Genomic DNA, 21,452 nt, shown 5'->3' with positions numbered 1-21,452 from the left:
CTTCCTACCCAAGGTTCTGGTTCATAGTAGTGATAAACTCTGGCCTCTTGGTACCTATGTTGACCTCTGTAAGGTGATTCTCTTTCCCAAGCCCCTGCATCACCTCTGGAACTTTTGATCTCCTGTTGCCATTTTAAACCTTTCGAGATCGCCTCTCTTACCCAAGCTCCTGTATCTTGTACGTTATAGTGGAGGTTGGCTGTATGCAAAACCCATTCTTCCAGCGGAGCTGATCTGATCTTTAAAGGCAAAAGTATTCTTTTGCATGTTGGATTTGCATTTTCATAAGCTATTTTATATATGATTGATTTACTTGTTTCCAGATCTGTTATCTGTAATTCTACTGCCGTAGTTAACCTTTGTAAAAAGTCCTGGAACTGTTCTGTCGGTCCCTGTTCTACTTTGGTAAAGAGTAATTCCACTCTCTCTCCTGGTTCATGAACTTTATCCCAGGCATTCAAGCCTGCTGTCCTGCACAAGGACAATATGTGCTCATCATATGCAGCCTGAGTATGTAGATCAGGGAAAACCACTGGAGAGGGCCTAACAACCTCAGGAAGGTCTTCCTGATGCCTAAATGGTCTAGGTGATTCTAACCCTCTTTGATGGCCTGTTTTATTTATTTGAGAAGCATCGGATTCTGAAGTATCAGATTGAAGGTTATCTAAGGCCTGTAACCTGTTTACCACTGTTACTCTGATTGTCTGAACTTCCTGGATCATTTGAGTTTCTAAGGCTTTCATAGACTCGGTAATTTTTTTGTTTTGTTCATTTATGTATGTTTCTAAACATTTAATATTCTCATCCTTAGATAGTATCTGAATGGCCTGTAAATTGCTTTCCAGATATCCAATCCTAGACTCAAGCTTTTGACCTGTGGCAATAGATATGTCAGACATGGAGCAAATGGTCTGAGCCAAGTCGCCAATCTTGTTCTGGTTATAAGCTATCTTTGCATCTAAAGTCTCAGACACAGAACAGATTCTTGTTTCTAGTTGGCTACAGATATGCTTCACTTTGTTATGGTCCTCAGACAGCCTAGCGTCCAACGTCTGGGACACGGAGCAGATGTTTGTGTTTATTTTACCATAAATCTGCTCCACATCGTCCTGGGTAACAGACAACTTTGTATCTACTGTATCAGACATGGAACAAAGCTTTGTTTCTATTTTGCCATGGATCTGTTCCGCCTGCTTAGACAAAGTGGTATGGCTACATTGATTATCCCCTACCTCCTTACGCAAAGCTCTTATTTCCTGCAAACAGTCTGCAAAGTTGTCTCTGTCTCTGTTCCTGAGGCCTCTAGCTAGAAAAATGACTTGTGCCATAACGCTGACTGCTAATACGGCATACAGACATGAATTTGGCCAATCGGGACTCTCTCCAAGCATCGAATTTACATAAGAATAAAGAATATTACCAATAGTGTGCAAAGACAAGTTCTCTGCCATTTTACCGGTAGCTGTTGTTTTAAACTCCAGGCGCAGTAACTGTTGTGGACCAGCAGGTGGCGCAGGTGTTCAGCAGGTGTTTGAATTGGATCTGAAAAACCTAGCAGAGGGAGTTAAGAACGATTGGGGGGTGGTGGGTAGAGTGCTGGATTTGCGAAAAACCTGTAAATAGTACCGGGCGGAAACCTAGCTTGGCAGATGGAGCTGGACACCGGCTGGCGGCTGAGAGGGCGGCCTCCGCGGTAGGGGGTGGGGGGGCGCAGCTTCGGGGACCCAGAGCAGGGAATGTTAGCGGGGGCGGAGGACCCGAGGGTTTTCTGCCAGCCGCTGCTGCCGCGGTAGCGCTTTTTTTGGCTTTGGAGGCCCGCACAGAGAGGGAAACTTTCTCGGTTTGGCGAGGCAGGACAAAATGAGACTAACCACCTGGCGCGCACACGCAGCTTCTGGACTGGATGAGAGCGCGCAGCTACAAAAGGCGGTGCTATTTCCTGCCTGCAGCAGTAAAAACCGCGGGGAAGCCTGCGGGAAATTTAAAACTCCCGGCTGGCCAGGCGTTGGTGGCGCACGCCTTTAAACCCAGCACTCGGGAGGCAGAGGCAGGCGGATCTCTGTGAGTTCGAGGCCAGCCCGTTCTCCAGAACGAGTGCCAGGGTAGGCTCCAAAGCTACACAGAGAAACCCTGTCTGGAGAAACTAAATAAATAAATAAATTAATTAAAAACAAACTCTCTAGGCTGGGTGGAGGGGCGGGACCGAGCGCAACAGGTGGCAGGGGAGGCCGAAAGCCGAGAAAATTGAACTCACTGTGTTCGCTGGAACTTTGGTAGCGGCGGGTCAAGGCGCAAGCGTGTAGGATCTCCGTGCACGAGCGGGTAGAAGTCGTGCAATCGGTTGCGCGGGGACCCGGAGCTGGGCGGCCTTTCCTTTCACCAGCGGGACTTGCGGTGAGTGCAGAACGGGCCGCGGGCTTTTACCACACTCCTGATACCAGTTATTACTATGAATAACTAATACGCAGCCAGTAATGGTCAGGATATCTTTAATAAGTAAATGCCAACCGACAGGGAAACCACAGCGAGCAGAAGCAGCAGACAAAAGAGAGCTACCATGTGCCTTGGGTATCCGTTTAAACCTTTACCGCGTCACCCTGACATCACCTTGACCACACCCTGATGGGCGTGGTTAGGCACACCTGTAGTCAGCCTTTAGGAGGCGTGATTACAGTGTCCCCTACAGCAGGGGGCTGGCTACCAACAAGCAACAGGAGGCAGGGCTGGCTACTGCTCTCCAGATAATCAATCAATGGCAGAAAAGCTGGGCAGGAAGGGCGGATGGCCAGGCCCAATCTGTGCAAATCACAGAGCACCATTGCTCAGGTGCAGACCCTGTAACTCCACCCTTGCAAGGGCTAAGGCACTGGAGCCACAGCCCCACTGGCTGCCCATAGAAAGTGCAAGAAAGTGATAAAAAGGGCAGGAGGGACTGATTGATGAGGGCTGTCCAGGAGCTGCTCCACTGGCCTGGCAGGGATAGATGAGGAGAAGAGCAGCTGGGGCGGGAGAGTGGTGTGTAGAGAGGGGGTGAGTGGGAGTTCCTGAGGCCAGGGCCGGTGGCTTGAAGAAAAGGCTAACAGGAAAGACTTGGTCTGTGTAACCACTGGGACCTGGTCTCCACTCCATGCTGGCCTCTCCAGCCTGCACCCCCAGCCCACTGTGGTCTTGGGGTCTTTCTCATGCTCCACGAGAGGTGCAAGGCTCTGCCTTCCCAGACATCCCTGGCTGCTGCATCTGGCCCATCAGTTATTACCAAGGAGGCATAAAAATGCCAGATGTTAATGGGAAACTGGGGGAGAGGTGGTGGGAAGGCTGGACCTCAATTCTCAATTCTGTAGAGCCAGGTGTGGAGAGCCCCTGTAACACAGCCCTTACTTAGCTGGTGGTATCACTGGGATAGAACAAGTGCCAGACCTGCCCCTTGCCCTGTCCCTAATTCCTAGGTCTCTGACTGCCAAGTTAGGCACCTGGCACCCTCTGGTCAAAGGCCCATGGCCTCTTTTGTCTGAGAGCCTCCCTGTGGTCCCCTCCTGTGCTGTTCCTCATCCTAGGCATCAGGACAGACTGTTTAGTCCCAGCTGAGCAGAACCAGCAGTGCCTCCCTCCATTAATTTCCCAGTACTGATCAGTCCCTCCAGTGCTAATGGTCTTGTGGATTGGCAGCCTCACCACCCCCCTACTCCTCTCTGCTGTGCCTAGGACCCCTCCTATTAATCTCCATGGCTTTGCTTCCAGTGTGGTTGAGCTAGGCTGTGTGTGGACCTCAGGGAGTCTCTGTCACAGGAAAGGGGTCAGGAATGGTGAGGTAGGTGGCCTTGTGCTAAGCTGTCCTGTAGCACATCAGGTGGACATTACCCTTTGTGTTATTTCGAGTGAAAATGATCCCCATAGGCTCACATATTTTGGATGTTTGGTCCCTAGTTGGTCAAGCCATTTTTTTGAGGTTTTTTTTGGATTAGGTTGATGGGGAAGTACTTCTGTGTATGCTTATCTTATTGATTGTTTAATAAAGTTCTGTTTGGCCAATGAAACAGCAAGTTAGACAGGAATAGGAGTCAAAGAGGATTCTGGGAATTGTAGTAGATAAGTGATGATCCAGGCAGGAAGTGACATAGCAAGGAGACTCATATTTGAGCAAGGAGAAATAGGAAGTGTCCCCTTTTTCCCCTCAGCTCTTCCTCCAGCAGCGCAATGTGATCTACCGGCAAGGAGGGACGCCAATAAGATAAGTCTTATAAAATATATAGATTTATGATAATTAAGACTGAGCTAGCAGATGAGAATACTAGTCAAGCAACATTGTACCTAATACAAAGTTTCTCTGTGTATTAATTTGGGACCTAACTCAGGTGGGTGGCTGGCATAGACGGTACACATGGCGGTGGGGCTTGGCGGCTTTTGGCGGAAAGATTTATCGTAACATTAGGTGGTGTGGGCTATGAGGTGTGTGTGTGTCTGTCTGTCTGTCTGTCTGTCTATCTGTCTCCTGCTTGTGGATCAGATGTAAACTCTCAGCTGCTGTTCCAGCACCATGTCTGCCTGCTACCGTGCTCCTCACCATGAAACTCCCCATAAGCCTCTGCAACTGTAGACAAACCTCCAACTAAATCCTTTCTTTTATAAGTTGCTTTGGTTAAGGTGTCCTTTCACAGCAACAGAAAGGAAACTAAAATACCCTTCCACTATGGCTCAGGACTTCTTGAAGCCTGGGAAGGGGTGGTTGAGCAAGGTAGTATTGGTGGCCTCTAAGGTTAAAGGGAAGCTTACCCTCACTTGTGATGGGTGAAGCAGAGCAGATTTGTATGCAGTGCTAGGGATCAAATTCAGGGCTGGAACCTGCTCAGAAGCAGAAGTGGTTCAGGAAAAGTGGCCTGGAGAGATGGCTCAGTGATCAAGAGAACTGGTTGTTCCTTCAGGGGACCAGAGTTTAAATCCTAGCACACCACTGTAACTCCAGCTCCAGGGGATCTGGCCTCCAAGGGAATCACATATACATGGCACACTTATCAACACACACACACACACACTTTTAAAAAAGTGGCTCAGCGCTGGGTGTTGGTGGCGCATGCCTTTAATCCCAGCACTCAGGAGTCAGAGGCAGGTGGATATCTGTGAGTTCCAGGCCAGCCTGGTCTACAGAGCGAGTTCCTGGACAGTCTCTAAAGCAATACAGAGAAAGCCTGTCTTGAAAAATAAAAAACAAAACAAAACAAACAAACAAAAAAAAAGTGGTTCAGCTAATAGAAGCTGCAAGGCCACAGGAATTAGATGGACAAAACAAATTGTTAGGACGGGTGCTGAGCTGAGCAGCCATAGACAGAGTATGTTCAAAGGCCCACATTCTTCAAAGGGTCTCTTTCCCCCATATCCCACCAATCCTACCTTGCAGCTGAGAGTATACACCTGATCCACAAGAGGAGGCAGAGAGAGAGAGAGAGAGAGAGAGAGAGAGCGAGAGAGAGATAGGCAGTCACACACACATACACACACAGAGAGACACACACACACACACAACACATACACACACACACAGACACACAGGGACTGGCAAACTAAAACAGAAGAGGTACATCTGGAGAGGGGCTTCTTGTTGGGTCACAGTATTTGAGGTAACAAGTAACAAGGCAGAGGACAGACATAAGGAGAGATGAGAGAGAAAGGACACAGAAGCAGAGAGAGGGAAAGAGGCAGAGAGGGAAAGGGAGTTGCCCCCCACCTCCCCACCCGCAATTTACAATCAGCCCCTCTATATTGTTATACTGTGCGGCCTCAGAGCATTCAGGAGGGCAATGCACTCTGGACCTAATCACCTCTAGGTCCAACTCTGGGCCAGTGAGATGGATGGTGGGTGAAGGCACACCTGACTATCTAGGCTCAATCCTAGGGACTTCCACGAGGAGAGAATGGACTCCCGTTGTCAACTGACGAGGACAGCATGTTCACACACGAGTGCACATGCAATATATACATACATACATACATACATACATACATACATGCACTCACACACAAATAAAAGCAATTTTCTTTGGGTGGTAGGGGAGGGACTCAGATTGACTGGAAACGCCCAGCAGGTGTAGGGCAGGAGAGTGTACCTTCAAGCATGAAGGACAAGTTTGGAGGCTCAATCAAAAAGACCACGCTACAGTAAAACTCACATTTTTAATGTTTATTCTTTTTTAAAAAACTTATAAAATTTAAGTGGTTAATTAAAGTTAAAAAACCTTATCACTGAAATTTAACCATAGCTGTCTCACTGAGACCCTTCACTTCTTAGCTCAGGTTTTCTTCAGCAAACGTCATCTCAAGTAATTGGTAAAGAATCATAAAAGCAGTGCTATGGAGACCTCGGTGTTTCCTGTATGCCACCCTTGGGTCTAAGGCTGCTGGGGTTCTCACATAGGACCCAAGGCTCCTTGCTGCCTCATCAGTCTGCGTTGTCTGCCTTGGGCACTGCAGGCCCACCCAGAGCTTGGCCATCCTGGTGTATCCGTGTTTGGCTTCATTCCATTTTGATTCTAGTCAGTTCCCACCTTCCTCCTCCACAGAGTTTCAGAACCCAGGAGTGAAACTGCAAGAGACCATTATGCCACTGAGGTCAGACGGCTGTCACAGTGGTCATCCCACTCTCTGCCACCCAGTGCCTCATTTGAGGGGCCTCTGGTCTTGGCCAGGCCCAACTTGTGTTCTTCCTCTTCCTCAGGCCATCCCTGTAACACGGTACCTTCTCAAGGCTGGGCCGATGTCCCACGCTGATAAATGTCATCCCCAGTTGCTGGCCAATGCGGTAGAGTTCACTCTCCACTTCCTCTGTCAGGGCACTGGTGGCTTCATCAAGCACTGAAGGCAACATGTGGTGGCAAGGGGTCACAGAGGTGTCCTTGCCCTCTCTGTCAGTCCTCCAGCCCATCCATATTCACCCTGGGGTGTGGAGGACTGACAGCTACCCTGGCTTAGAGGGTCCCTGCCTCAGGGAGATGACTGTCCAAGAGAGCCACACCAGGATGGAGGACACACCTATGAATGTCACCCAGGTCTCTCAGCTGCCTACAGATAAATAACACTGTTCCCTAAGACTATACAATCCAGGACGTCCACACCTGTCACACACACACACCCCTGCCAGGCCAGCTTGGGCGATGCCCACTCATCTATGGCAGAACCCAAAGAGCTATAATCACAACCCCTCTAACTGAGGCTGCCATGGCAGGAAGCTTTATAATGGGTATTTGCATTTTCAGGCTATGCCAAAGTGCCAAGCACTGCTCATCACAGAGAGGGGACACAGGGCTGCCTAGCCATGTACAGGTGTGCACAGGTGGAAGTGAACACATGCTGTGAGGACCCCACGGTGTGCACCTCACCTGCATACTTTGGCTGCAGGTAGAAGAGGCGAGCGAAGGACAGTCTTTGCATCTCCCCTGGGGACAGGACATCATACCTGGGAAAAGCAATGACAGTGAGTCCTTATCCTTACAGGAAGTGACAGGGTCACTTTTGCCAAGGAAAGGCCTTGAAAGAAGGAAGTTTCCTGCAGAGGTTGCCTCTAGGACAGAGGCTTTCCTACTTAGCCACAAGATAGGTGAGGCCCAAACTACACCAGAGGTACAGATCCAAAACTGGTGGGCCAGCCCATCACCTGGTTGTTGGGGTCAAGAGCAGTCTATCTTTTTACAGGGCTCCTGGGACCCACTGTCTTCATGGAGGAGCTGCCTGAAAGAGCTCATCCTTACCAGTTCCAATCCACCTGCTGGTCCAGACCGCCTGTCCTTGCCACCAAGCTGGACTGTAACAGAGAGAGGACATAAAGTCCACACAAAGCCAGCCCTGTTTTCTGCAATCCTAGCTTCCCACCACAAGTGTCTGTGAGATGGACTCTGCACTGGCAAACCAAGGTGGGTGTTGGCACCTGTACTCTAGGCTGGCTGGAGTATGGGGACAAGAAAAAACAGACGGATCCCATCAGCTTTCTTATTGTTTTAAAATTTTCCACAGAGGTGAAATAGCTCAGTGGGTTGAGTGCTTGCCACACCAGCCTGCCTGGCAACCTGAACCTATCCCTGGCAAAGCTGTCCTCTGACCTCCACGTGTACAATGTGGCAAGCATACCCACACACATTTAACACAGTATCACACACACACACACACACACACACACACACACACACACACACACACACAATGAGAACACTATCTCTATGGAGAACAAGAGCACAGCTCCTTACTGTCTGTACCTTGCCCACAGTTCCCACTGCTAACTTGAAATCCCACTGTTTGCCCCAGTCTTGGGCCCAGAAATGGCCATGGCTCTGCTGGCCAGCAACTACCTGTGCCTACTGCTCTCAGTTGGGCAGAGTCCCCAGGGTCTCTGTCCCACTCACCAGGCCTGCCAATTCCAAGAACCTCATGATCCTCTCATCATCAGCAGAACCTGTGAAACAGAGGCTTCCTCAGCACACTGGGTCTCATGCTGGCTGGAGTGGAGGGCACACATCCCAGCAGGGGAAGACTCCCTAGGACAAACCTCATAGCAGAAGAGCCTATGAAAGGAATACTCGCTTCCTTTTTCCAGAGGGGGGTCTCCACTCAGGAAAGGAAGACAGGGCAAGAGGAGGACCCCAAAATAGTGAGCAGATAAAGGACAAGACCCAACCTGAAACCAACAGCCTGGCTCCACACTCCAGGCACAGTGGAGGCCAGTCAGGCAGAGCAGGGACAACTGTGATGAGAAGATAAAAGCTGAGGAGGGACAGCTCACCTGAATCAGGGTAGATCTCCTTCAGGGGATATATCACCTGAAAACAAGAATGTCTCTGGCTAGGACAGGTGATGAGAAACAGCTGCAGCTAACTCACACCTTAGCATTCCTAGGAACCACCCACAGAAGCCAGCCTCCTCACACCCCACCCACCTAAGTGGAGATGGGACACCAGCCTGAGGGCTCAGCAGGAGAGATGTTTGCAACCAGTGAGGACACAAAAGCCTTCAGAAGTGTGTTTGGAGGCAAGAGTCTTGGAGCCCCCTGAAGGCAAAAGCCCAACAAACAAAGGGGTAGCTAGTGAGATACCACAGGAAGTGACTGGGCTCAGTCCACAAATACTGCATAGCATGTTCTCAGAAACCGAGAGCTCCCTAAACTCCTGGGGCCTGAGGCCTGTCACACTCTTAGAAGTCCTAGAGATATGTGGGTGGCATGAGGTTGGAGGAGGGGATGCTTGCCCTGCTGACCTGCTCCCGAAGTGTCCCATCAGTGAAGAATGGCTTCTGTGGCAGGAACAGCACCCCGTGGGGCCCAAAATCAGCCAGCATCTGCACTGAGCCTGCAGAGCCCACAGAAGCCTCCATTGGGAGACCTCGCAGAGAAGGTAACCTTTTCTCTCATCTCACCCACTTTCCACCCCACTGCCCACCAGGGGTCAAGGCTGCATGGGAGGCTGGGAGGACCGGCTCACCTTTCATGCTCTCCCACAGGCCTCCCAGCACCCGCAGCAGGGAGGTCTTGCCAGTGCCTGTGTTGCCTGTGATGAGCAGACTCTGCCCTTCACAGACCTTCAGGCTCAGGTCCTTGATCAGTGGCTTATCAGAGGAGGGGGCAACGATGGAAACCCGATCCAGCAGAAAAGCTGTGTCTGATGGCTCTGCGATTGGCCACCCTGAGGCCCTAGGGCAGAGAAGGGACATGGAAATACAGGCCATGTGAATGGTACAATGGAGGTGCTTGGCCTAGAGGCATTACCTTTGTTACTCTGACTTTCAATCCCCATGCCTCAGGGTGTAAAAGCATTTGAGGATGGGTGATATTAAAACGAGACTGTTAAAGAGTGTGACCCTGGGAATAGGACATTCGAAGAGGCCAAGTGATGACAAATGTAAAAGTGACCATCTGTAAGCCCAGGGAAGATGCCTTGGGAGAAACCAAATGCAGCCACTCTAATCTAGACCTTGAATTTCTAGTTGGCAGAACTGTGGGAAATGTTGTCGTCTAAGCCAGTCTGTGGTATAATGTCACAGCAGCCTACAAATTAGCATGGATATGGAGCTGGAGCACTCACATGTGACCCATTGTGACCTGCCCCACCCTCCATGACTGATCTTAATTAGTCTTGGCACCCATGGGAGGTAAATGTTGCCCTGCTTGGCAGATAAACCAGATCAGGTGGCTAAGTCACTTGCCCAGGGCTACACAGCTTCATTCTGATATTAGTGGGGTTTTTGTTCGTCTTTTTTGTTGTTGTTTGTGTAGCCTAGGCCATCCTGGCACTTGCTATGTGGATCAAGATGGCCTCTAACTCAGAGATTCTCTGTTTCCTGAGTTCTAGGACTAAAGGCATGGGTCACACCATATTTCTATTTTTGAAAGCTTACTAGGTGGCCATTGTCCAAGCACTTTCCAAGGATGCTATCTAATCTTTACTTCTGAGGAAGATTTCCTTCCTATCCTTTTTAGAGATGAAGGAGATGATGCTCAAAAGGGGTAAGTGATTTTCCACAAGATGAAACAGGGAAGCCAGAAACATTTCAGGCCCCAGAGACATATGAATAAAGACATCTCAGGGTCTGAGGGACACATGGAAACAAGGGACACCCTAGGAAAGGGACAGTGGTGGGCTCAGCAGGAAGAAGACATAAAGAGGGGATCATTCAGACTTTTATTCTTTAAAAAAAAACCAAAACATTATTTTTGTCCTGTGTGGTGCATGCAAGCGTGCACATGTGTGGATACACACGCGATATCAGAGGCCATGTCATATGTGTTCCTTCATTGAGAAAGGGTCTCTCACTAAACCTGGAGCTCACTGTTTGCCAAGGCTGACCAGGTATCAAACCCTTGATATCTGCCTGTGCCTACCATCCTGCACTAGTATTTATTATAGGCACACACTGCCACACCTGGCTTCTGTGTGGTTGCTAGGGACTTGAACTTAGATCCTCAAGCACTTTACCCACTGAGCCATCTCCTCAACCCCTCTTCTTTTCTTTCTGTTTTATTTAATATAATTTTTACTGATAGGCCGGGTGGTGGTGGTGCACAGCTTTAATCCTGGCACTCAGGAGGCAGAGGCAGGTGGATCTCTGAGTTTGAGACCAGCCTGGTCTACAAGAGCTAGTTCCAGAACAGCTTCCAGAGAAGCTGGAAAGCCACAGAGAAACCCTGCCTTGAACCCTCCCCCCCCACCCCACCCCGCCAAAAAATTTTTTATTGTAAATTAAAATATTTATTTCATTTAGGGAGGATCTCATCATGTAGTTCAGGGTAGCCTTAAACTCAAAACAATCCTTCTGCCTTGGCCTCCTAAGTACTGGGATTAATAGTGTAAGCCACCACGCTTGGCTTTTTGTTTTGTTGTGGTGCCAGGCAGAAGGTGTGTGCATCTGCTTGCCCTGGCTGGAGAATGGTGTAAAACTATCCAATGGGTGCCAGAACAAAGGTGCCAGCCAACAGTGCATACTTGTTAGAACATGGAGCTTGCTTCCACCCACTCCTTATTACTCTGCTACCTAGCTGGGAGGGGGCTCCAAGTTAAAACCAGCTGGTGATTATTGTACTCTTCCAACCACAGTATAGCTTGGTACTCACTTGCTCAAATCCCACTCACTCTCGCCTAGGCTCTCACAGTCTTGTGATTTTCGGGACATGTCCAGCAGGGCCTCCTGAAGCTCTCCAATCCTGGGCGAGAAGTAAGAACTAAGGCAGGGTCTAGATGCCAGGTGAAGGGGAACTCCTTCCTGTCTCACACCCATTAACACTCAGTGGGATTCTGTGCTTTTCCCACTCAGCATTTTTGAGCGATACACACACTCCGCTCACCTGTGCGTGTAACCAGCGACATCTGAGAATGTGGTAGACAGGTCAATGAGCTGGGTGAAGCAGTTGATGAGGTAGATACACACAAAGGCATTCTGGTCAGGACAGAGAGCAGTTAGTGCAGGCCCCAGACTCTGGGCCACAGCATAAGCGTTCATCAGAAGGGACCTCACCTTGCTGACCAGGGTGCTAAGCTCTGTGGGGCTCAGGTCTCCATGGATCCCACTGAAAATGGGGATTGCGATGACAACATAACTCAGAATGCCGCCCAGATAGTCAAAGGTGTTGATGCCAACTGTAGAAAACAGATATTGTGAGACCCAGGAGACACTCATGTGATCTGCAGGGGACATAACCCTCAGGATGGGGAGCAGGAAGCCAAGGAAGGTCACACTTCCTCCAGATCTTCATTCCCCTAGGATACCCACAGCAAGGGCAATGGCTGCCCCTGGTTAATCCTTTTAGTAAACAGAACCCTGACGGGGCAGGCAGACAGTAGGGTGTGTGATGATACAGTGTGAAAGTGAAGTGTTAATTGGACCATCCCCATCCTGTCCCACTCCCAGGGCCCCTCTGCCTACTGTAGAGCCAGAGCTCTCTGGACATCAGCTCTCTCTGGGTTTGAAGGAGTCTCTGCAGCCTGCGGTCCGTCCTCATGTGCTCTACGAGCCCAGCTCTGATGGAATAGGATGAGGTGTCTATAGGACCTGCGGGGGCTCAGCAAGGCTGGGGCACCCACACCCACCACAGCCTCCATGCAAATGATCTTAGCCTCAGACATGAGGCTAAGCTTCTTCCTTAGCTTATTCCATGAACACCCATCCAAGGCTTGAGCCCATGACCCAGTCTGTGGTCATGAACTCTGAAGTTGGCCAGACCTGGTTCAGGTCCAAAACTCTGGTTGGTTTCTACTACGATAACTGTTACTTAAGCTTCTAACACCTTTCCTTACTTTAAAACTGAACTGGCGACAACTATATAGTAACTTAGTTTGTGATTTAAGAGTTCTGTTCGCGGGGCTGGAGAGATGGCTCAGTTGTTAAGAGCACTGACTGCTCTCCCAGAGGATCCAGGTTCAATTCCCAGCACCCACATGGCAGCTCAAACTGTCTGTAACCCTAGGATCTATCACCTTCACACAGACAGACAAGCAGTCAAAATACCAATGCACATAAAATAAAAATAAGTAAATAATTAAAAAAAAAAAAAAAAGAGTTCTGTTTGCCAGGGCAGTGGTAGCTCACACCTTTAATCCCAGCAATCAGAAGACAGAGGCAGATGGATCTCTGTGAGTTTGAGGCCTGCCTGGTCTACAGAGTGAGTTTCAGGACAGCCAGGACTGCTACATAGAGAAACCTTGTCTCGAAAAACAAAAACAAACAAACAGAGTTCTGTTGAGGGGTGCTGAAGAGAAGGCTCAGTGCTTGTTGCTCTTATAGAGGACCCAGGTTCAATTCCCAGCATGTACATGGCAGCTCACAACAGCCTGTAACTCCAGTTCCAGGAGATCTGACTGCCTCTTCTGACCTCAGCAGGCATCAGGCACACACATGGTCTTTGCTCAGTGGTTAAGAGAACTCTTGCTTTTCCAGAGGTGGTGTCCTAATTCCAGCACCCACACCAGGCAGCCCCATAACTGCCTGTAACTCCAGCTTCAGCGGATCCAATGCTCACTGAAGACACCAGCGCGCGTGCACGCGCACACACACACACACACACACACACACACACACACTAAATAAAAATTAAAAAATAAATAAAATTAAAAAAAATTAAAAGCAATTGAATTTTTAAAAGAGGAGTTCTGTTTTTTCTTTTTTTCGAGTCTCATATACATCCAGGCCAGCCCTTAATTTGATACGTGGCCAGAATAATCTTGAATCACTGCCTGCCTCTACGTCCTAAGTGGTAGGACTACAGGCATGTGCTACCATACCTGGTCTATGAAGTGCTGGGGGCCGAACCCAGGTACTCAGGCACGCTAGGCAAGCTGAACTACATCTCTAGCCCTAGAGTTTCTGAATATAAAGTACCATGCACACGAGAGACCCTGAATAAATAAGTTATTATTGTTGTTGTTACTATTATAGTGCTGGGGCTAGAGCTCAGGAGAGTGTGCATGCTTGCTAAGTGTTCTACCACTGAGCTGCACCCCAAACCTCAAGAGCTACATTTATTTATTTATCCACTTACTTATTTTTAGTTTATTGAGACAGGGTTTCTCTGTGTAACAGCTCTAGCTGTCCTGGAACTAGTTCAAGACCAGGCTGGCCTTGAACTCACAGAGATCTGCCTGCTTCTGCCTCCCATGCTGGAATTAGAGGCCTGCACCACCACACCTGGCCAAGAGCTATTACTATTAAGCAAATGAAATGGAGCAGTCATGCACCAGACTCTGTGTTGGCAATCATCCAGTGCAATGAAGAAGACAAATGGTTCCTATCTTTAAGAAACTCCCAGCAACCACATGGTGGCTCTCTTGAATGAGATCTGGTGCCCTCTGCTGGCATGCAGGCAGAAGACTGTATACATAATAAATAAATAAAATCTTAAAAAAAAAAAAAGAGGGGCTGGAGAGATGGCTCAGGGTTAGGAGCACTGACTGTTCTTACAGAGGACCTGAGTTCAATTCCCAGCAGCCACATGGTGGCTCACAGCCATCTGTAATGGGAACTGGTGCCCTCTTCTGGCCTGCACTGTATACATGATACATGATAAACAAATCTTTAAAAAAAAAAGAAACTCGTAGTAGAAGGCAGGTGGCCTTGCTACATTCTTCACTAATCACTAGGAATATGGAATATCAAGTATGTCCTCAGGACTATGGCAACAACAGGCATGTCCACTAAGGGAATGTAGGACAGCTCCCCAGGGGAGGTAACAACTTAATGCTTCAAACATAAGCAGAAATTCTCCAAAAAAAAAAAAAAAAAAAAAAAAAAAGTTGGAGGGAAGAAGGGGATATTTTAAATTTTGCAGAGCTGGCAGAAGAACCTGCTGCAGTTGTAAGCGCTAACCTGCCAGATTCTCACCAGCAGAAGCTGTAGATTCCAAAGGAGATGCATCGATGGACTCATCCCACCACCATAATCCAGCTTTTATTATAATTGTGCTGCCATCATCATCATCATCAATAGAGTCTCACTATGTAGCCCTGGCTGGCCCTCATCTCTTGGAGGTCTGCTTGCTTCTGCCTCCTGAGTACTGGGATTAAAGGTGTGCACCACCATGCCCTCCTGGCTCATCTCAGATTCTTAGTGTTCCTGGTGTCCCCAAGTGGAGATGACTGTTAACTGCAGTGGAGACTGATAGAGAGCAAAGGATCTATTAAATTCACCCCCATGATTCACCCCCATGATCTATTAAATTCACCCTGCATGATCCAGGGAATAACTGGATTCCTTAAATACAGCCTATGCCACAAGTCCAGACACCGACACCAGAACCTGCCCTGGTCTAGGAGGGAAGCAACTTCACAACACCCAGAAAGACACCAGGCCCTTAGCTCCAGTAGTGTGAGGAGCCTATCCCCACCCTCTTGCTGCAGAGACAAAAGGACATTCCACAGACAAGAAAAGAGACAAAGGCAGTACCTCAATCAAGATGAAGCCACCCGCTCATTTTATTCCTTGGTCATTTTAGAACCCATGTTAGGCCACTAAGACTAAGGAAGCCACCAGCTTCAGGAGCACTCCCTGTACTTGAGGACAGCGAGAAGGCTGGGGAGAGGGTCACAGCTAAGTGTGACAAGCTCCACAGTGCCAAGAGGGTTAAGGACCTTATCTTTCCTTTGCTAACACTGGGGAACCTTCTTCACTAGACTCACCTGTAGAAAGCGGCGGGCTCAGCGTTCACTCGAATCTGCATGTGCTTAAACCTGGGCAGACAGAAGGGAACTGCTGATGCTGGAGCCCTGGATGGAGAGGAAGCCCATTCCCACACAACAGAGTCCAGCTCCACCTCAACACTGTGACTGCCTTTCCCTGGACTGTCACAAGAGTGAAAACCCCAGGGCTTGGGTGGGGCAGCAGGGGCTGTCAGCTTTGTGCTGACTTCAGCTTTCTGGGAGGGGACAGGTGTATTCTTGTCTACAGGACCTCCTCCCTCTCGCCTAGCTTAACCAAGGCAAGAAGCACAGGGCAGGGGCGGGATGTAGACCAGATGCTGGCCCAACCGACAGGGCGACTGGACCATGAGCTTGTGAAAAGGTCCCCAGAAGATGCTGGTGATTGCCAACCCACTTTCTCACTGCTTCACATGCTTGATCTCCTTAGGTCTCAGTTCTCTCGGTTGGCAAGTACATGGTTCACTTCAAAGATGAGAGAACAGAAATCTCAAGAGGCATGGAACACCCGTTTCCCCCATGAGGTTACATAAGGCTGGTAGCTGGCACAGCAGTTGCCCTGTCCCTTAACCTCAACCAAGAAGACACACCTAAAATCCCCCTCCAGCTTCTCCTGCTGCACCAGCTTCGTCACGATGGGCCCCATCAAAGTTTTGTTCACCATGGTTCCCAGGAGGAAATATCCAAAGATGCTCACAGGTCCAAGCCAGCCTGTGCTGAAACGGAGAAAGAAAGGGAGGGCGAGAGAGAGGATGTGGGATGCCACACAGAGAGCTCTGTGAACCTCCTTCCTGCCACGTCCCTCTCAGGTAGCCCTTGCATCCCTCTCAGGTAGCCCCTGTGCGAGCTCTGTGTCACTGTGACATCGGACACCTGGTTAAAGCCAGAGTCCCTGACAGTGAAATATCACAGGGCCAAGAGGGGGTGGGATCATGAGCATGTGAGCTGGGAGACTCCCTGAGGTGCATGCAGGTGGGAACCAGGAGCCTCCCTTGGACTGGACCCTGCCCTGCCCTCTGTGTGGGAGGCTCTGGGTAAACACCAGGCTGGGGAGGAGGGCTCCTGGCGGGAGAGGCTGCACCTTTGGAAGCACTGGTATGTGTAGTAGGCCAGAGTGAAGGGTGAGATGATTAGCTTGCTGGTCATGCTGCTGAGCTGCCGGCAGAACCGATCCACATCCTGGCTGATGCGCTGGTCCCTACAGCCAATGACAAAGAAGGGCCAAGTCCAGCGAGCTGGGAACCCCCACTTTTGCCCCTGACTCAGATGGACCCAGACAAATAGTCCTTAGACTCTAACCAGTATTCTAGACTGCTGTCTCAATTTACCCTATGGGGATGGGGTGGAGGAAAGCCATCAGAGGATCCAGGGGCCTGAGCCGGCTCTGCAGAGCCAAGGGGAAATGTGAGGGTAGAGCTGTCTTTCTGCATGCTCAGGAACAGGTCTCCTTGATCTCAATGCTCCCTTATCTCTCTATGGACCTGAGGCCACTCCAAGTCAGTGTCTGGCTGTGACAGCTTCTCCAGGGCTGAGTCACCGTGAAGAGGCCATCTTCTCAGGACCTTCACTGGGAAGCCCAGCCAGAGCTGAGGAGAGGTGACCCAAGGCAGGCAGCACCTGCCGTGGCCTGTAAGTGTGAGATCCCACAGCTCACCACCAGGGCCATACTGACCTCTATTCCCAGTGAGAGACAGGAGCTTGGCCAAAGCCGCTTGAAACCCCTCACCTCTAAAGTCATAGCTTACATTGAAACTCTTGATATCGGGTACCACACTGTACCCACCAGGGATGGTGTTAGTTCATCCTCACTACATCCTTTGAGACAGGAACCATTATGATCTCCATTGGACAGAAGATGAAGGTGGGTCTTACTGAATGTAAGAGTTAGAGGCAGGGAGGTGATAGAACAGGGACCTGAATCTCAGACAGCAATAGTAATTTTCTTTTTCTTCTGCCCTCCTGATCTGCTGCACATCCAAGAACTTGTTTCCTAGCAAGGATGCTTTCTACATTTGCTTCATTTCAACTTGAGATATGAAACGGACTAAAGAGAACTGCCCCTAACTGCTTTCTTTTAGCTCGCTATTCTCGGCCTCAGGGTCTCTCTGTAGAACAGCTTCCCTACACAGCTCTCGGCAGCAACACTGGCCTCCTGCCAATGAGTGTGGCCAGGAGTCTGCAGGACTGAGCTAGTTGGATGGGGCACTCAGGAGACAGCAAGGATGGAGAGGGATGCCTACGGATTATCGATGTCATCCCGCAGCACGTTGAGGGTATAGTAGACGCGGGCCCGGAAGTACAGGTTATGCAGATGCTCTGTGAGGTCCTTCCTCCAGCTCACATACAGCAGGTTGCAGGTGTACTGGTCAAAGCTCTTCAGCTGTGCATGGGGGGATGGTGGGAGGGGGCAGGGGAAAGGGAGGGGAGGAAAAGATAGCTTCCTGCAAGTCTAGGTTCAAAGCTCAGAGCTGGCAGGAGCTTCTGCTGATAAGGCAGAATCCACTTGGATTACTTCAGTCCAGTTCCCTTTTACGGCTTCAAATCACGAGATTTCCTTTCCCCCATTCACTCACATGCCTATTCCTTCAACAAATCTTAACGAGCTCTCAAAGGCAAGCCCCCGAAGCCCCTCTCTACAGCATATGTTTCACACTGAGAGAGCCGAGGTGCAGCTGGAGACAGGGAGCCATACGGTCTGCTCCATTTACGATTTACCTCCTCTGGCCCCAAGCATGGTAAAGACCTCCACATATCTTAGGTCTCACTGACAGAAGGCACACACCCAAGTGGCCACATTAGGATAAGAAAAGGCAGCCCCAAGAAACTGCTAGTCTAGCCTGACAGAGGGCATCAGTCTGGGTCTTGGTAGAGAGCCTCTCTCTATCACCTGCCATTTCTGAAGAGCCGCATGCTAAGGACTAAGGAAATGGTGAGGAGTTCACAATTCAGCCAGGAGTAGACGATGTCAAGCGTGTAAGGAGTGTGGCTGCAGCTGTCAGCTCAGAGTAAGTACATACAGAGACGGGGTTGAATTTGATCGAGGAAACAAAAAGAAAGTTGAAGAAGACTCAAGAGAGGTGTCAACAAAGGTATCTTGCAAAACAAGTAGGGTATTGCCAACTCCAGTAGTGGAAGGCAGCTACTGGACAAGAGAGAAGCAGGTGAGGTTGGAGGTGTGACACCACTCGGGATTGCGTCACAGCCTTGGCTGCCAGAGAAGAAGCAGCTCTTTGGCTGCAGATCTGAGTTTTAAGGGCTCTGAGCTCCCTGAAATGAGAGTTCTATTGACAATTTCTACTGAATGTTAAACCAGAAAGTCCACCCCAAGTAGGCCAATAGCAAGATCAAGGCCCTGCCTCAGGTTCTGACCTTCAGGGAAACTATTAATTCCCAGAAAGGGGCAGAGATACCCAGAGCTTGGTTCCTGCTTCCTGAACACAGTCCCCCAGGCATTCCACTAGATTGGTGAAGGGGTCCACAGGGAAAAGGAGAGTCCTTTACCGTGGAGTTGAGAACAATGAGAGCCACAGCCAGGAAGGTCAGTGCCTTAAATCCATCCAGGTCTTTGTTTCCCAAGACCCCATAATACTGACTGGGGATCAAGCCAACTTGGTAGATCACCAGTTGCTCTGTGGGGAGGGAGAGGAGCCAGAAATCAAAGGGGAAAGACATTTCCTCCTGCCAGAGACAAGGAAAGGAATCCTAAACCCAGGCTCCTCCCCATTCCCCCAAAGCCTGTTCACTCACCCAGGAGGGTCACACACAAGAGTGTCATGAACATTAAGACATTCTGTGATGACCACGAAGGAAAGAAAACCTTCTGTATCCTCAGGAACCGCTGGACAAGTTGCAGATCTAATCTGGGCCTGCAGATGTCAGACATGGAGAGAAGGCTCAGAGGACAGTGGAGCAATACAGGAGGGTATTGCCCAGCTTAGCCTCATAATTTACAGCGGGTCCAGGCTTTGAACAAAGAATGGCTTAGGCTACAGGACATCAATGCAAAAAGGGACACTACTAACCTAACAGAAGCAAATGTAAAAAAAAAAAAAAATTAATAAAGATACCTTAATACATTTCTCAAATAAGACCCCAAACCTACAAACTATACAGGGTAAAACTGGTGGGCTTAATTTACAATCAAGTATTTTTATTCAACACAGCACCACAGGCTTTGGTTAGATGAGAGAAGGCATTTCCAGAATGATAGTTGTAAGGAATTACAATCTGGAGTATGCAAGGAATTTCTGCAAGTCAGGATATTTCATGGGAAAGTATATAAACAGGCAGTCTATGAAAGGGGCAATCCACAAGCCAGATACACATATTAAATCAGCACAATGTGGTTGACAAGATGTCTCGTTAGTAAAAGTGTTTGTAAGACCTGAATTCCATCCCCAGATCCATCCCAGTGTGGAAAGAAAGAACCAACTCCTAAAAGTTGTTCCCTGACTTCCATACGTGTGTCATGGCACACACATAGCACGCTCATGCACACACACACGTAAAATAAAGTTAGCACATTAGAATATACATCAAACTGATACATAAAGTAAAAAACAGAAAACAAAAAACTAAATAGTGCCAAATATTGGAGATGGGAATAGGGAAACTAGAGCCTTTATACACTGCTGCCGGTAAGTATAAACTGGTTGTAACCGCTCCAAAGAGTAACTTTGTAGAATTAAGTGCGGCTCAGCATCCTATCTCCAGGGTGAATATCAGCGATATCTACCAAGAGACAACTGCAGGAATACTCATTACAGTATGTTTTGTGGTGCTTTAAGTATGGGAAGTAATCTAGGTGCCCATTACCAGGGAAATGAGCGAAATAGTCTCAGTAATAAGGGTGATACCCGGGAACATTCGGGAGTGAAAACTCACATAGTATGGATGATCTCAAAACCCAAAGCTAGTTTTAAGTTTTCGGTGCGGTTTTTTTGTTTTGTTTTGTTTTGTGTTTTAAAAATTACAGCATATAAACCGTACGGTGGTGGAGCACACCTTTAATCCCAGCACTCAGGAGGCAGACGCAGGTGGATCTTTCTGAGTTCAAGGCCAGCCTGGTCTCCAGAGTGAACTCCAGGACAGCCAGAGCTGTTACACAAGAGAAACCCTGTCTTGAAAAACAAAACGAAACAAAACAAAGCAAAGCAAACAAAAACCCCAAATCACAACATATTACTTACATGAATTCAAAATCAATATGTGAATATCTAAGGTAACATGACAATTTAAGTGAGGGAGTCTGAAAAAATTAATATGGGGGAGAGGAGTGTCCGAGGAGCGGATTGGGATTGAGAATGTGAACCACAGAGAAAGATACCAGAAGAGGGGTGTCCGCGGTACCAAGAATGAAGCCGAGTCAGCTCCGTTCTGTGAAGCCGGGGTTCCACAGAGCGCGGAGGACTGAAAGGACCCGGCGGGGACAGCAGCCCCGTTCCCACTGCCCGGGTATGACGTCCCCGCCAACCCGGCCGTCCTCACCGGCCCTGCTCACCTGGCGCCTGCTCGGGTTGCGGGCCCTGGGACCGCCATAACCCGGGATGTGACCGAGGAGCCAGCAGAGCCAGCCCGGTGTCCGCTCCGGGCAGAGTCCGCAGAGCTCGGGGCCCCGCCCCGCCCCGCCTCGCCCCGCCCCGGTCGGTCCCTCCGCCGACCACAGAGACGCGGCGGATAGAGAGGACGACTCCCGGAAGCGCAGGCTTTCCGGAAAGAGCAAGAGAATAGCCAGAATTTATGCAGCTGGCACGGCGGCTAGAGCGTCCCCTCTGGGTCTGGGAGGTTTCTATTGACAAC

The 21,452-nt window shown here is 49.3% G+C and overlaps 1 protein-coding gene across 8 annotated transcripts; it reads right to left on the bottom strand.

The window, feature by feature from the left end:
• Positions 1-6,157: 6,157 nt before the first annotated feature.
• On the bottom strand, positions 6,158-21,276 carry Abcd4 (ATP binding cassette subfamily D member 4). 8 transcript variants are annotated; one of them, XM_027418512.2, is made up of 19 exons: positions 21,154-21,276; positions 19,401-19,519; positions 19,155-19,282; positions 17,894-18,033; positions 16,735-16,851; positions 16,244-16,369; positions 15,636-15,686; positions 12,391-12,485; positions 11,983-12,104; positions 11,813-11,904; positions 11,582-11,671; positions 9,456-9,664; positions 9,232-9,356; positions 8,762-8,798; positions 8,385-8,434; positions 7,737-7,789; positions 7,368-7,444; positions 6,728-6,843; positions 6,158-6,574 (listed from the first exon to the last, which is right to left on the bottom strand). In XM_027418512.2, the coding sequence occupies exons 1-19, from the start codon at positions 21,189-21,191 to the stop codon at positions 6,506-6,508; spliced, it is 1,854 nt and encodes a 617-aa protein (XP_027274313.1). In that variant the 5' UTR covers positions 21,192-21,276; the 3' UTR covers positions 6,158-6,505. The 8 variants fall into 8 exon arrangements, 4 of the variants coding, with proteins under 4 accessions (XP_027274313.1, XP_027274314.1, XP_027274315.1 ...); XM_027418513.2 differs by having other exon boundaries at positions 9,232-9,323; XR_003485953.2 differs by lacking the exons at positions 7,368-7,444; positions 7,737-7,789.
• Between the last annotated feature and the right edge of the window lie 176 nt (positions 21,277-21,452).

This window comes from Cricetulus griseus, chromosome 5, assembly GCF_003668045.3.
Source record: "Cricetulus griseus strain 17A/GY chromosome 5, alternate assembly CriGri-PICRH-1.0, whole genome shotgun sequence".
Lineage (NCBI taxonomy): Eukaryota > Metazoa > Chordata > Mammalia > Rodentia > Cricetidae > Cricetulus > Cricetulus griseus.
This window is presented reverse-complemented; position numbering and strand designations above follow the sequence as displayed.